We start from the raw sequence: 15,515 nt of genomic DNA, 5'->3' as shown, positions 1-15,515 counted from the left end.
AGAGAAGCCAGGGGAAACCGAGGCAGCGCTGCCAACCTGACCGGAGCAGGCAGGCACGCCAGCCCACAGCTTCCTTCCCTCCTCCACCCCGGGAGGCTGCTCCGGGCACTGCGGCTTTTCCCCGGGGAGCTCACGCTGCCGCAGACACGCAGCACCCCGGGGCAGCGGGGCAGGACGGGGGCCATAAAGCACCCACGCTGGGAGCACCCCTTCCATCTCCAGCCCTCGGTTCTCCCCCCCAGGACGGGAGCTCCCCGTGCCAGGGAACTTTTCCAGCCCCGGCGCGTTGGGCTCGGCGAGGAAGCTCGGAGGAGGCAGAACAACAAGCCTCGTGTTACACCGAGTTTCCTACGGAAGCGATGCTCGGGCTGGCACTCCGCGTCCCCTCCGGCATGCCTGAACCCCCCACGATAATTTCAAGCAAGGGCAGAAACCTCCCCAGATACCCGGCTCCTGCAGATCTGCTGCAAATAAAGAGCCTGCAGCACACAGGGGCTGGTGCCAGCCGGGAAGGGGGGGCACGGTGCTGAGCCGGGCTGCCCCCCCCAGCTCTGCTCTCCCCACGCCCCAGCGTGACTGCTTTTTTTGCATTTCTGCCTTTAAAACCGCCCCGGCGAGGCAGAGGGAGGAGGTGGGGGTTGCAGCCAGCCCTGACTCAGCTCGCGGTGGCTCCGGTCGGGGCGGCTGCAGAAACGCAGCCCTCGGGGACGTCACCCGGGGCTGGGGCACGCAGAGCAACCCCACAGCAGGGATGCCCCGTTTCGCTTACGGGGTCACCCCCCCACACACACACACACCTTGTCCTTGCCTGCTAGGAAAAGGCAGGGAAGCTGTCGTGGGGTTTCTGGGCTGCCAGCAAACACACGTGTCCTCCAGGCACATGGAAAGAGGGTGGGAAAGGACACGGGTCTGCGGTGAGCTAATGCGGGCTGGGAGGGTTTCCAGCAGCAGCAGCAGCAGATTGCCTCGCAGCTGGGCCTCTCCCCTTGCTGGTGAGGGGGCTCCCAGCACGGACCGGGCTGCTCTGGGTCGGGGATCCAGCCCGGAGAGCCCAGGGGCCAGGCTGCTGAGCCCAGCCCGGACCTCGGGAAGGTCCTTCCGGGGTCTCCGGCTCGATCAGCGCCATGGGCAGGACGGAGCAGCCCTCGGGACCACCCAAATCCTGTTTGGACCCTGGGGGACAGCCCCAAATCCTGTTTTCGGTGACTACCCCCCTTGCAGTGCTGCTGGAAGGGCTAAAGGCAGCGGGCGGTGCTCTTCCCATCCTCATCACCGCGCTCAGGGGGAGCAGCGAGGCCACTGCCCCGGGAAGCGCCCTCCTCCCCGGCATGGCTCCAGGCACGGAGATGGCCCCAGCCAACGCCCAGAAGCCGGCCCTTATCTGGCCCGGCTTTAATCCTTGCAGGAAGGAGAAAAATCAGGCGGCCGCTCCGGTTGGAGCCGGGGAGCGTGTGTGTGGGCACGTCCTGGCCGAACCCTCGGCTCGTGGCAGCTCCGGGCTCTGCAGCAGTGCCCGAGCCCCCCTCATTCCCCGGGGCGCGGCTGCTGGGAGAAGGGCGAAGGACAGGGACAGACCTGTCACTGGTCCCAGCGAGGGGCTGGCTGCTGCAAAAAAAACCAAAGCCCTGGGAAGCTCATGTTGAAACCCCCCGGGTACCGAAATCCCCAGGGTACCAACCACGGGCAGGTCCCAGCTGCGGCTCCTGCGGCCACCGCCAGCAGAAGCGTGCCCTTCTCGGGGCATTTTGGCACCGTCCTTTGCAGGGGATCCCCGAAACCACAGCCCAGCCCCGTCAGAGGTCGCTCCAGGGTATCTCACCCCCCCCAGCCTCCGAGCTGCTCAGCGCCAAGGGCTCGCCTTCGTCCCCCCCGCTCAGCGCCACCCCCTTGGGGCGCGCAGGAAGAGCTGCCTCCCGCGGCCGAGTTTTGCTGCAGGAGGAAGTCTGCGAGCAGCCAGCCTTCGCGTCTCTTTCCTCCTCCCGCTCCTCCTTCATCTCCAGCCCCAGCTGTCCCCGCGGGACCACCAGTCTGACCGCGGCCAAGGGTACGGGGACAGCTCCGTCCCTCGCCTGACGCAGTTTTACACCAGCACGCTTCCGGGAAGCGCTTGGGCCGGGGCCGAGAATGGCTGCAGGCAAAAATAACTCAGCACGGCCTCTGCTCCGGCCTCCTGCTGCTGGGGATGCTCTGCCACCAGAGCAGCAGCAGATGTGCCTGGGGGGGGGACAGCGGGCTCGCGAGCCCCAAGGTCTCTGCACCCCAAAAAGCGGGGCTGGGGCAAAACAGTGGGTGGAGGGAGATGGAGAGGAGGCCAACAGAGCATCCTCCTGGGATGGGGGAAGCCCCTCTCCCTTTGCAAGGCTCCTCCTGCTCGGCACTGGGAGCACTGGTGCTACTGGGGAAGGGTCCAGGAGGAGGAGGGGGGCTGCTCCCTTTTCCCTCTGCCCCGCGGGGAGCAGAGCCGAGGGGCTGGCAGCGAGGACCGGGGGGACCCTGCTGCCCCTGGGGACACTCAGAGGGGCTTCAGGGAGACCCCTCACCTGTCCTGGGGGGGGACAAAGCGCTCCCACCGCCACCGAGCAGCCCCACACGGCACCCTGGGGAGCGCTGCTGGTGCACAGCGGGGCTGAGCACCCCCCCGGTGCGCGCCCCCACCCCAAAATCACCCCTCGGGGTCCGGCAGCGCGATGCTCCCAGGATGGGGTGCTGTCCGGGATGTCCCCTGGGAAGGGGGCAGCGGGGTGCTCCCCTCCCCACCCCGGGGATGCTCTGCCCGTCCCCTCCCCACTCACCTCCAGGGCTCGGCGCTCGGGGAAACTGAGGCACGGCGCGGGGCTGGGGCCAGGCAGGAAGGGGCTGCCCCTTTCCCTCCCCTCTCCTCCCGCTTCCCTGGCCTCTTCCTCCTCCTCCTCCTCCTCCCCACCGCGGGGACCGGGCTGCTGGAAGGCGGCGCTGGGAACAGCCCAGCCGGGGAGAGGAGGGGCAGGGCGGCCGCGGGGGCTGCCCGGCTTTGTGCTGCTGCTTTTTATTTATTTATTTATTTATTTATTTATTTATTTATTTATTTATTTATTTATTAGCTGCAATTGTGGGTTTTGAGAGCAGCTGTGCAGGCTGCAGCGCCGGAGCTCCCTCCTCTTCCTCCTCCTCCTCCTCCTCCCCTCCCCAGCCTGGGGGTCCCAGCCCTGGGGGAAGGCCGGGGCAGGGATGCGCAGCACAACCCCTGCCGCGTTTTGACTTCTGGGCTGAGAAAGCAGCCTTTTGGCAAAGCAAAAGGAAAGGTTCCGCCGGTGAAACGCACCGTCTCGCTTTCCGCCCCGTACTTCCCCCTCCGCCCCAAGAAATAGAGCCCGGGAGCCAGGTCCTGCTCCGCGCAGGGGGGGGAGGCGCTCAGCCCCGTCCCCAAACGAGCCACCCGTGTCCCCGAGCGCTGCTGCTCTCGGGGAAACTTTGGGGACAAGGTTTCCACCTTGGGTGAAGGATCCCAGGGGGGGTGACAGTACCTTGGGGCAGAGGATGGAACCGCTGGGTCACCGAAGGTTGCTCCTGGCCGGGTGTTTTGGGGGATTTTTCCGACGGTGGCCTCCTCGGGGTGCTTCTGGCCACTTGCCCCATACTGGGGCAAGCAGCTGGGCGAAGGGGCTCGCGGGCCGGTGACGCACGGTGACAACCTGCCACGAGGCTGCGGTGACTCAGGGACACGGGGCGAGCTGGCACACGGAGCCGGGGCTACGTCGGCAGCCCGTGAGTCACCCGCGGCGCTGCCTGAGGCCACGGGGACACGGGACGGCCGGCCCAACACCTCCATCCCTCCTCCCCGCAGCCCTTTGGGGTGTCCTCACGGGGGTCCTGGTGCAGGACCCTCACCCACAGCCCCCTCACAGCCAGGCTGGGGGGTTTCGAGCCCCCCAGCCCCGTGCAAATCCCCTGGGTGCAAGCACGGCGGAGCACGACGGAGGCGCGAGAGGCCAGGGCGGACACGGAAATGGGGCGGCTGCGGGAAGCTGGGCACTTTTCCCAGGCACGGGAGCTGTCGGAAACAGCTCCCTCTGTTTGCAAGCCCTTCGTGGCGCTTACAAACACGGCTCGCCGCTAATCGGCTCCTTCCAGGCGCAGGTTTTTCCCCCCCGGGGGGACGGCTTGCTGGGAAGCAGCACTCGATTTTAATCACGGTGGCAGAAGAACCAGAGGCACAAATCGCCGGCTGCTCTGGAGGGCCCCAGGAGTGCCCACGCCGGGGCTGGGGACAGGGACGGAGGTGGCGGCGGCCCCCAAAACGTGGGGAGGAGGAGAGCAGCATCAGCCCTTGGTGATGAGCGCCCCCAGGCAGCAGGGACCAAGGGTGTGCCACCGCAATGGCACGGCTGGGACGCAGCTCTAATGCCAACCTGCTGGCCCCAGGCAGCCTGGTCTGTGTCCCCAAGGAAAAGGGGACACGCGGGCACATCCCTGTAGCCCTCCGTGTGCCTTGAGAACAAGGAAACTCCTGGCAGGGATGGGGGCTGCTGCGGCTCCCTGTGCCCTTCATGCCTACAAACTGGCTCCAACCCACCCTCAGCTCCTAGCACAGGGCATCGCCCCCTGCTCCGTCAAAAAAATCCCCGATTCTTCCTCCGATTTTATTTTTCTAGGGTCTCTGTGTTTCGTGGCGGGGGGCAGGAGCAGTGATGGAGAGCGGGTGCCCCCCAGCCGCCTCCCCCCCGCTGCAGCTAGGCCTTGGGCGATGGCGCGGGCTGCAGCCGCTGCAGCTCCAGGACGCGGAGGAGGAGGAGGAAGGCGACACTCAGGAGGAGCAGCCAGAACAAAACCCAGTAGTGCTGCGGGAGGAAGAGCCACGGCCGCCACAGCTCCGCCGGCGACCCCTTGGACCTGGGAAGAAGGTGACAGGGGACGCTTGTCACCCAAAGGTGGCCCCAGCAGGGACGAGGTTTAGGCAACCCCAAGCCTCGCCGGCCCTTTTGCAAACCCCAAACAAAACGAGACTGGGGAGGGCGCAGGTCACCTGCAATGCACGGGGAAACTGAGGCAGGGGCGAGGTGAGGCAGCCACAAACCATCCCTGCCCTCCGTCCCCAAGCCCCCCAGCTCCATCCCCACGTGCCGGCCGCTTCGGGACCACAGAGCCCCCCCCCCCAGAGGCTGCAGGAAGGATTTGGGGTGCGCTCACATCAGCCCAAGCTGCTCCGGCTCCTCGCCCCCTGCGCTCGTGTCCTTGCCGTCCGCCCCAGCCGCCGGCTCCCCGCTCACGGCGCCGCCCTGGCCCGGTGGCTCCAGCTCGCTCCTGGGGAGGGAGAAGACAGGAGGCTGTGCCGTCCCCCGTGGGATGGTGGCAGACGGTGCCGTGGTCCCCCCGCCACCCAGCACGGGTACCTCTGGGTGCTGGCCGGGTGCTGGGACCCCTCCGGCTCGCTGGCGGGGGACGCTCGGCCGTCCGTGCTGGCACCTGGCTGGGCACAAAAAAGGGGGATTTTGAGCAGGGCCCCAGCCCCCTGGTGGCACCGAGCCCGGTGGCGGGGCGCAGCCCCCTCCTGTCCCCGCTGTGCGGGTCCTTACCAAGAGCTGCTTGGGGATGACGGCGATGCTGACTCTGCGGCGGGCAGACGCCTGCGGGGAACCGAGGGGCTGGGGTGAGCATCACGCCCCCTCCCCGCGCTCCCCATCCCCTTTTCCCACCTCCCCACCACGGGCAAGGGGGCACCGAGGAGGAAGAGGAGGAGGAGGAAGGACCCTGCCAGCCTCCCGCCAGCCCTGCTGCTACAGGGGGGAAGCCGGTGAGGAGAGGGAAGGGCAAAGCCAAGAGCATCGCGCCTGTCCTTGCTGCTTCGAGCTGTGCCGCCGGGGCTGCCTGACCCCTCCCCGAGCGCTCCCCTACCTCTTGAGCTGGAGGGGAACCAGTGCCGAATTCGAGCTGGTGCTAGAGAACGGCCTCCTCCCAGCCAAGCCCTGCAACGCAGAGGGACCTGCCTGAGACATCCCGGACACCGTCTCCCCCCGTGGCCACCCCCTACTTTTCCCCCCGGCCCCGGTGTTTCTAGCAGACCTCGCCCGCAGCAAGCGGCTGGGAAGGGTGGCGCTGCCCGGGGGGGTGGCGGGTGCGAGGGGACAGCCGGGTGAGGGACGGTGGCAGGGCACGGGGACGATGGCTGGGGGCTGGCAGAGGGGCTGCTTCGCCCGGGTACCTGCTGGAAGGAGCGCATCAGGGGGTGAGGCCTCAGCCGTGGCTCCGCGTCATCTGGGAGCAAGGAAAAGAAGTCTTAGATTGCCTCCAAAAAAAGAAAAAAAATAATAATAAAAATAAAAACGGGGGCTGATATGCAGGCAAATGTAAACGTCCCCCCCGTCGAAGGCGAGCAGGGCCCCGTGCCCCACGCCTGGCGCGAGTCCCAGGGGTGCCCTCGCTGGGGAGACCTCGCCCGGAGCGTGCATGGGGTTTGCAGGGCCGGGGGCTGGGGACAGAGCGTCCTTTGTGTGCCCCCCTGCCCTGCATTCCCCGCTGGGCCGCGGGCCGATGGCTCTGCGGCCACCAGCACCTGCTCCCGCCCCGTGTCTGCTGTTACGGGGCCCCTCGTGCTCGTCATCGGGCCCGGTGGCTGCAGCCCCAGCTGTCACCCGCCCCCGTCCCCAGCTTGTGCACCCGAGGGACTCGGGACGGGGCCCTTCAGGGTCCCCCCCCCTGCGGCGCCCACCTCACCCTGGGTCTCGGCCAGCTGCCGGTTGCGGGAGTTTTGCTGGATCAGGCGCTTCATCTCCTCCAGCTCGGCGTGCTCCCGCAGGTGGTGCCGCTTCAGGTTCTCCACGTGCTGGACCATCACCTCCGCCGCTCGGCTCATCCGGGCCTCCTGCAGCCGGGCGGCACGGGCCGTCGGCTCCCAGCTCCTCTGTCCCTACAGCCCCCCCCCCGTGTCCCCACCAGCCCCTCGCTGCCTCCCCGGGGGCCGACAGCAGTGCAAACAGATCCCTTTCACGCTCCCAAGGGCGCGCAGAACCCGTGCGCCCCAGCGTTCACAGCTAGATTCCCGCACCAGCACCGCGAGGAGCACGGACAGGCCCCAGCAAGCCCAGCGGTGTGTCCCCAGCACCCTCCATCCCTCCCCTCCCCACCCCGGGGTGATCACCGACCTGATGAACGGCCCCCAGCTTCTCCGCGGCGCTCGTCGCCCGCTCCACGGCGGCCGCCAGCACGGCCAGGCTGTGCTGCAGCTGCTCCAGCGTCTCCCTGCAGCCCGTGTCCGCGCAGGATGCACCCAGCCTCTGCGGGGGGGGGGGACATGGGGAGGATGGGGCAGCTGGAGACGGGGCTTTGAGTTCTCCAAGCCCCTCTGGAGCTGGAGGTCCCCGGCGGATGCCAGCCTGCCCCGGTGCCACCTACCTCCAGGGCAGCCCGGCACTGCCCCAGCTCCTCCTGGATATTTTCCTCCGCCGCATCCCGTGCCCGCTTCTCCACCTGCACCCGTTGCCGCAGGGTGAAGACGTCGCAGCGAAAAGCCAGGGCAAGGTGGGCAAAGGCTGCCTGGGGGGGGGCAGGAGGGCACACAGGTGGGACACAGGGCGACGGGAAGGCCACGCACCGCTGTCCCCAAGGCACAGCCAGCCCCCCCTTTAACGTGCCACCAAGCAGGGCCGTGCTGAGGACAATCAGCGCTTGCCTTTCCCCAGCACTCATTAGGCTGCTGCACGGCGGGGGGCAGCCCCCAGGAGATGCCACGGGCCTGAGACACGGCCCCCAGGCAGCCGATAACGCGTGGAAATCCCAAACCCTCCTGGCAGGAGCGCGCCGGGCAGATGCCAGCCCTCGCTGCGGGTCGCGGGCCAGCAGAGCCTGCCTCAGCCCTGGCACTCGCGGGACAATTAGTTTTATTAACGTGGCTCCCGCTGCCTCCGTGGCTAAGGGCGAGCCGCAGAGCACTTTGCAGGATTGCAGGCGCGCAGAGGTCGGGCTCGTCTCGCCACGGAAATGCGGCTGCCTCCGAATGCCAGCAGCGTCACCGGGAAAGGGACTCGTGCAGCGACTGCCAAGGGACTGCGGGGCCAGGGCCGGGCGCACGGCGTCCTTCCCCTGCCCCCCTTTCCCCAGCCCACCCCCGGCCCCTGGCAGCCCTCACCTCCACGTCCTGCTCCGTCAGAGCCACGCTGCGGAAAGAGAAGCGCTGTCAGAGGTGGTGGCACCGGGGGGGGGCTGCATGCCGAAAACGCACGTGGTCTGCTCCCACGGGTGCCGGCCACCACCAGAATTGGGGACCCCCGCCTGCAGAGCGGCTCTCGTGCCACGGGAAGCCCAGTCCCCGGAGCATGCCGTGCCCCGGGACCCCCCGTCCTGCAGCCCCCGGTGCTCGCCCCTTTTACCTCTGCAGGCCCAGTCTCTCCAGCACCGAGAGCTCACCGGGGAAGCTCAGCAGCGGCTCCTCCAGGGTTTCTGCATCTGCAGGGAGGCAGTAACGCCGCTGGAGAGACCGCTCATGAAGGCTTTTGGTCTGCTTTTCCTCCTCCCTCTGCCCTCCTGTCCCAGCATGAGAACGTCCCGATCCTTCCCCCAGCACCAGCAGGGTTTCACGTCCCCCAAACCAGTCCCCGGGTCTCCACGACGGGAGCCAAACCCCATCAGACCCCAACAACCCACGCTGGTCCCCAGACACTTCAAGCCCCACCACGAGGGGACCCAGCCGGGGACCCGGGTTGGGGACTCACCTTCCTCGGTCCTGTCACTGTCCCCGGTGCGCACGGCCAGCTCCTGCCTGTCCTTGCCCGGCTCCTGCGGAGGGGGACAAGGGTGCTGTCGGAGCAACCCCCTCCCTGGTGCTGGACGGCATCCCAAAAAGAGCATCACCGCGTGGCTCGGGGGTCCCGAACCCGGCACCCTCCCGCCCCTCTCACCTCGCTGACACGCTCCACGCTCTGCTCGCTCCCGGCCACGACCCCGTCCGGGTGCCCCTGGGGGCTGCTCATCCTCCCTGGGGACAGAGAGGGCGGTGGGAGCGGGGTGGCAGCGTCCCCTTGCCAGCCTCGGACCAGCCTTGATGGAGACCCCCCCCACCCCCAAAAAAAAAATAAACAAAGTAAAACTACAGGAGTTTCCCAGTGGGCACAGGCTGGCAGGTGTCCCCCCAAACACCTCCACATTTTTAAGGATATCCCCAGCACTCAGGAGCAGCTTTAGGGGACCCGTTCATGCCCCCCAAGCTGGAGGGGGCGTGGGGATGCAGGCAGGTCCTGCAGGGAGAGGGGGCCCCCTTCCCAAACCCACGCGATGCTGCTCAGGGAGGGAGGGGGCACGAAACAACCCCTCTCCCCCCGTCCCCGCTCCCAGCTGCCCTTACCTTCATCCGGAGACGCGGGGAGCCCGGCCGGCTCTGCCTGCTGCTCCCTGCGGAGAGGAGCCCGAGTAAACCCCAAAGAAACTCCAGTAAACCCCAAAGAAACTCCGGTGGGAGAGGCAGCATCCCAACCCCACGCTGCCCCGGACCTGGCTCCTTCCCGAGCATCCTCCCCAGCCCGCTCCGTCCCCGCTGTCCCCGGCGCGGGCGCAGCCTCCCCCTGTCCCTCCGCTCCCGCAGCCGCTGCAGAGGAGCAGCCGAAGCCGCTCGCAGCCAGCACTGAGTCACCGGCCCACGGCCGCGCTCCTCCTCAGCACATTTATTGCGCCCCGGCTGCCAAGCTGGCCTCTTCACAAGCACAACGGCGAACGCAGCTGCTGGCAGAGCCCCCAGGCATCATCTCGTGTCACCGCCGTGGGGGGACAGAGGGCCTTGGCACGCGTGCACGCTCCCCAAAATCCTGTCCTGGGTGCAGGGATGTCCGGCAGCTCCGTAGCATCCCTGCTCGGTGGGGCCAGGGATGCTGGAGCACCCACACGTGGAAATAAAGGGGCTGCTGCGCAAAGAGCTCGTGCCGGAGCCCAGCGTGCAACTAGAAAAGGGGTTTGCGCCCCCAAAATTTGCTCCAGGCTCCAGACAGGGCTCGACAGAGCTTTTCCCTGCAAGTCGTTCCCCAGGATTAGCAACCAGAAGAAAAAAAAAAAAAAGAAAAAAAAAGATCTCTGCTGCACCCAAACGGCGCTCGGAGCCACCAGCCGGCCCCGCCAGCCCCGTCGCGGCCCCGTTGGCACCCGCCAGCCCCCGGTGCCCGTACCTGCGAGCTGGGGGGCTCTGCCGGCAGCCCCTCCTGTGCCGCTGCCGCGCCGCACGCCCCTGGGCACGTCCCTGCGCCTCTTCCCCCGCGCCCGGCGAGGTCCCCGCGAGCGGCTTCATTTGCAAAGTGCGGAGGCTCCAGGACCAGCACACCTATCACGAGAGACACATATTAGCTGCGCGCAGATGGGAGAACGCCTCTAAACGTTATATTTTTAAAGCGTTTTCGCACCCAGCAGGAGCTCCGAGCTCCTCTGCTGCTTCAGCGTGGAGGCATCTGTGGGGAAAGAGGTGGAGGGGCCCCAGCGGGACGCGGGAGGATGCTGCTGGGATGCGCACGGGCACAGGGAGAGGCGAGCGAGGGATTTATGGCGAGCCACCTCTCTGTGCAATGCTGAGGGCAGATTTTCCCCCTTGCTACCCCCATTTTCCTGCCCCCCCTGTGGTCTCCAGCATCAAGGGCACGAGCCTCAGCCCTCCGTGGGGTGCGCTTGCACCCCCTGCCAGCCTGGGCACCCCGTGCAGAGCGGGGGCGTCCCGCCGGGCCCCAGGCTGGGGGCGCTCCGAGCATCCCCGCCTGGCAGGCTCCTAGATAGATAAATACAAGGGGTTCCCAATTCCTTCTGTAAGCAAGCCCGGATGCCTCGTTTAAGTTGTTTTGCAATGTTTAAAAAACAGAAAGAGACAGCAGAGAGCCCGGGGAGTCGCTGCCAGCCCAGGATGATCGCCGTGCAGAAGAGGCTCTCCCGCAGGACGCGTGCCCTCGGGAGCTGTGCCCGCAGAAACGCAGCTACGGGGCAGAAGGAAATTTTTTTATTTTTCTTTGCCAGGACAAAATGCAGCAGAGATTTAAGTGGGCAAAGAGCAGGGACAGGCTGAGCCCACCCCGTGCCTGTGCAAAGCCTCAGCCTCAGTTGCCCCCGCACCAAGCTGGACAGTTCTGCTTCTCCCAGAGCCTGCCCAGCCTTGATCTCGGTGTAAAAGCAAGCAATGCTCGACAACGTCAAATCCTTAACGCCTGTCGGCTGGGAATTGTCCCTGACACCTCTGCCCAGGGACCCGGGGAGCCCCCAGGAATCCCCAACCTCATCCCATCAGCGAGCATCGGGCTTTTCCCGAGGGATGGCCCCCGCTGCAAAGCGTTTGCTCCGTGACAGCCACCGCAGCCCCCGCCGGTTTTATCTTTGTTTTACGGCTCCAAATCCGGAGGCAGGCGGCTCGCTTGCACAACGGGGCACAAATATCACCCCCCAGGCAGCCGGACCCAGCTCTCTCTCGGCTCGGTGACTTTAGTTACCTGCCCAAATCCGTCCCAAGCAGCCGAAGGCTCGCACCCAGCCCTCGGTGCAGTCGGGTCCCCGGGAGGGGGCCGAGGGGGGCGGCACGGCCGGCGGGTCCGGGGCCCCAGGCGGTGCAAGCCGGCGGCGGCAGAGCCTCCTCGGAGGGGAGAGCGACCGCATCTGGAGCAGAAGGAGCTGCCAGGGAACGGCTCGAAGCGAGAAGGCCTTTAAAGGACATGCCCGAGAGCGGCCGGGAGCTCCCCGCGCGGAGCCGGGGCAGGCTGAGCGCCTCGCAGGTGGCCGGGCATCCCCTGCTCGGGGCGCGGGGCCCGATCCTGTGGCCTCTGGCGGGGGGGAGAGCTGCTGTCCGTGGCTGGGGAGCGGAGCTGGGGCTCAGCATCAGCCCCGCAGCAGGCTCAGGGTCCCTGTGGAGATGGGGGGAACCCTACACCTTCATGGGGGGGGCACAGCACGAGGCTAAACCAGGATGGGCGGTGAGGGGCCCCTGTAGCGATGTATTCGAAGTCCCGTCCCTCCTGCCCCCACTGCGGCCCCGTTTCCCCCAGCCATCAGCCCCACTGCCCCTTTCCCTGCCCGACCCCTCTGCTCAAATCCATCGCATCCCCTAAAGCCGCTTTCTTCCCCTAATGAGCTTACGTGGAGTCGGACTCGATGCTCACAGGGGGGCAGCCTGCGGGCAGGCACCACCGTCAGCCCTTCCCCTGCCCCTGCCACAGGTCTATGGGGTCTGAAATCCCCTAAGCCCTCAGAGGGCAGCCAGCAAACGGCATCTCCCAGCCCGGGGCAGGGCTGGCCCAGCCTCGTACCCAGCTGCTGAGGGCACAGGATGCGGCCCCAGGGCCAGGAAGGGCTCGGAGAGAATATTTGAGGCTTTGAAGCAGGAGCCGTGCAGTGCCAAGGTGGGACGAAGCTTTTGAAATGGCCACCAGCAGCTCTGCCCCACCAGGCTGGGGTTTGCAAATGCCCCTGGAGCTTCATGGAGGTTTTGGGGTTTTTTTTGCCCCTCCTGGGACAAAAAAAACCTGCTTGGCCCTGACCCGACAGCAGAGCTGCTGGGAAGCCCTGAACCAGCTTAGGGGAGGGACAGCCCCAGATCTCCCCCTGCCTTCCCTGCAACACACCTACCTGGTGCATAATTAGCACCAATTAATGCCAATTAGCACCTTGTAAGCTCACACTGCCAGCACCAGGAAGACCCAGGAGCTGCACAGGAGCAGCGTGGGTGAGGGAAACAGCCACAGACGTGCCCAAAGGCAGACTGGCACTGGCACCCTCTGCCTTACACAACCTTAAAATGCCTCCCCTAGGATTCCCCCTTTTCCCCGTCCCTCTGTGATGTTTGCTGTGAAGGGCTGCTTGGGCACGTGGGTCCAACCTGCACGGTTCGGTGCTGAGGCTTTTTCTTGTCTCTCCTCGACACAGCCTGCAGCCAGGACTCACGCAGTGGGGCTCGGGAGTAAAAAGCCTGATGCGGAGCAGACGGAAGGTACAAAACCAGCTGCTCCCAAGGACAGGCAGAGGCTGGAAACTCAGGGGGTGGAGGACGGACACCCCGCATGCACCAGCGCATTTCCCATCGACGCAGCCTCGTTAACCAGCCCTCATTAACCGGCGCAGGCTGCTGGACCCATCCCTGCAGGCGCCCTCCTTGCCCCCCCCCAGGAGCAGCAGCCTGGCGCTGGGCAGGCAGCACGCCGGCCTCCACAGCCTCTGCCCGAGCCTCCTCGCGGGTTCACAGTTGCAGAAAGCGGCTCTGACAGACACACTGCCCTAAAAACACCACCACGTCAGCTCCCCGCACCAGAAGCGAGCTTTTCTGCCTGAAAGCTCCTCTGTTGCCCACCCACCCGCATGCCAGGGGGGTCCGGAGAGAAACATCACCCCTTTACGCAGGCCGTCACATTCGCAGAGCCTCTACCAGCGTTTTCTAGAAGCACCCAGGGACTTTTATTGATTCTTCTTTTTAAACCTGGGAGCACCTACATCACAGTTAAGCCGCAGGGCCTTAAACAAGCGAAAGCAGCCCCACGCACAGACCTGTTGGAGGATGACGCAGAACAAGACCCTTGCTGGGACATCTCCAGCGCCGAGAGCTGAGCGGCTGCTGGGGGCTCGGGGTTCAGCCCTCGTGCCTCCTCCGGGGGGGGGTCCTGCAGGAGCTCACGGCCCCGGCGTCTCCCTGGGGCTCCTCCCGAAGCTGCGCTCAGACGGAGGGGACGGCGGTCATCTGGATTATCCACTTCTCGGCTCGGGAAGAAAGCCGCTCAGACAGGCACTGGCTGCCGCTGCTGCGGCAAAGATGATTTATGAGGCCGGTGCGGGGGGCCCAGTCCTGCAACAAGCACAAAGCGAAACCCCAGCCCTCGGCCAAACGCATCTTTGTGTGGGCCCTGATCTCCCCAGCTGACAGGGAGCTGGCAGCCACCAGCCGTCCCGAGGGAGAGCACGACTCTCTTATGATGATTAAAAGGTTGCTGGCAAAACAGAGGAGAAAGAGTGGTTTTGCTTCTTCTGGTTCAATTTTAAGTTTCAGGCTGATAAAAGGCTGCTGAGCCTTTCCCAAAGCGGCTCGCTCTGCGCGGCCCAGCCACCAGCTCTCAGCCCAAACCTGCACCAGCCTCGGCGTACTGGGGATTACACGCGTGCGATTCACAGCTTGTCACCAAAATGTGGCTACAGGATGGCTTCCCCAGCCCCAGCATTACTGCAGGGGGGGACACACAAACACCACGGCTTGGATGAGTCCCCAGCGGAGCAGAGAGATCGCGCACACAATCGCACCGAGTTAATTTCCTTGAAAAAAAACTATTAGGCCAAAAAGGGAAATCCCCTCCCTGCGATGAAGGGGATAAATCTCTACAAAAGAGGAAGCAGATAGGGAACCACTGTCAAATATCCCAAATAAATCAGCTGAAAATTATACACTGCCATGTACAGGCAGCCTAGGAAACCTCTAAACAACACTTCAGACCTTTCACTTCACCGATACTGCTAGTAAATCAAGACAAACACAAGCCCGGCCCTGGCTCTCCCTCCGTTCCTGGATAAGGTTCTGCTGAACTATAAAACCTGACAGATGTTTTATGACACTTCCACCTCTTTGCGCTGTTCAAGCTCATTTTAGAGCTCCTGGGAGGGTCAAGAAGAGTCAAAAGTAAAATTTTCCATGGGGGAGCTACAAACCACCACGTAAACGAGCAGCTTTCCCCCAGCACGTCTAGCATCTCCAGGGTTCGCTTCCAGCTTCTCATGGCTTATCTTGCACGTACACCCCAGAGGAATCCATTGTACACGATAAGCTGCAGCCAGCAGCAAAAACACAGCTAGCGAGGCTCTTTACACAGGCCAGCATAACGCTGCTCAGCAGAACAGGAACTCCCCCTTATAGCTTGCAAAACTGATCTCTGACTACTGTTTCTCAAAAAAAAAAAAAAAAAAGCACGTAGGCTGGCCCAAAACGCAGCTCCCAGTAGCTCCAGATGAGTCGGAGATGCAAGCTGTGCATGGCACATAGCAGCCAAGAACAGCCTGTTCAAATGAGACAGTCACCTAAAGAAAGCAGCGAGCAGCTACAAAAACAAACATCCTGCAGCACGGAGATGCACACCGCGGCCAGGCGACTTTAAACCATTTACAGCTCTGGTCAGAGAGCTCTCAGGGTTTCCCTCTGGTTTTATCGATACCCAGCGCACGTCCTGCCAGCTCTTCTCCAGCAAGGACACCGGGAAGCTGACTGCCAGGTGAGTTTTGGAGACGAGTTTGTCCTCTGTCATCGTCATACGACCAACAGCCCCAGCCAGACAGGGCACCTAGGGACAAGGACACCGAGGTCACTTATGCTGGTAGACGTTTTACAGGGAAATTGTGAAGACTGCAGCCTGCTACCTAATAAAGCCAGAACAGCAGGCTCAGACCGTGATGATCAGGGCACAATTTCTATTTATGTCACATTATGGGCAGCCCTACAATAGCTTCAATACACTCAGCCACTAACACACTGGTATGCAAATACATCAACAATTTGGCTCTCTTGAGGTTTCTTTCCTCCAGCTAGCGTAGACTTTGAAGCTTCATCAGTCCACTGTCACCTA

At 64.6% G+C, this 15,515-nt stretch overlaps 1 protein-coding gene across 5 annotated transcripts; it reads right to left on the bottom strand.

Moving 5' to 3' along the window:
* Nucleotides 1-4,605: 4,605 nt before the first annotated feature.
* Nucleotides 4,606-14,807, bottom strand: LOC125183607 (inositol 1,4,5-triphosphate receptor associated 2-like). 5 transcript variants are annotated; one of them, XR_010826540.1, is made up of 16 exons: nt 13,462-14,803; nt 10,125-10,276; nt 9,314-9,360; nt 8,871-8,947; nt 8,685-8,748; nt 8,343-8,418; nt 8,102-8,129; nt 7,369-7,509; nt 7,119-7,250; nt 6,691-6,838; nt 6,179-6,231; nt 5,872-5,942; nt 5,553-5,603; nt 5,370-5,446; nt 5,167-5,280; nt 4,606-4,869 (listed from the first exon to the last, which is right to left on the bottom strand). XR_010826540.1 is itself a non-coding variant. In XM_066982837.1 (15 exons), the coding sequence occupies exons 2-15, from the start codon at nt 10,241-10,243 to the stop codon at nt 4,710-4,712; spliced, it is 1,287 nt and encodes a 428-aa protein (XP_066838938.1). In that variant the 5' UTR covers nt 10,244-10,276; nt 13,462-14,798; the 3' UTR covers nt 4,606-4,709. The 5 variants fall into 5 exon arrangements, 3 of the variants coding, with proteins under 3 accessions (XP_066838938.1, XP_066838937.1, XP_066838939.1); XR_010826541.1 differs by lacking the exon at nt 5,872-5,942 and having other exon boundaries at nt 5,370-5,442; nt 13,462-14,802; XM_066982837.1 differs by lacking the exon at nt 5,872-5,942 and having other exon boundaries at nt 13,462-14,798.
* Nucleotides 14,808-15,515: the final 708 nt, after the last annotated feature.

Source organism: Anser cygnoides, chromosome 25 (genome assembly GCF_040182565.1).
Source record: "Anser cygnoides isolate HZ-2024a breed goose chromosome 25, Taihu_goose_T2T_genome, whole genome shotgun sequence".
NCBI classification, from domain to species: domain Eukaryota; kingdom Metazoa; phylum Chordata; class Aves; order Anseriformes; family Anatidae; genus Anser; species Anser cygnoides.
This window is presented reverse-complemented; position numbering and strand designations above follow the sequence as displayed.

Coding starts and splice junctions, on each gene's coding strand:
- LOC125183607 (XM_066982836.1), bottom strand. CDS start 10,243: ATGAAGCCGCTCGCGGGGACCTCGCCGGGCGCGGGGGAAGAGGCGCAG. Junction 8,130..8,342: donor GAGAGACTGGGCCTGCAGAG/GTAAAAGGGGCG, acceptor CTCTTTCCGCAG/CGTGGCTCTGACGGAGCAGG. Junction 7,510..8,101: donor TGACGGAGCAGGACGTGGAG/GTGAGGGCTGCC, acceptor GCCCCCCCCCAG/GCAGCCTTTGCCCACCTTGC.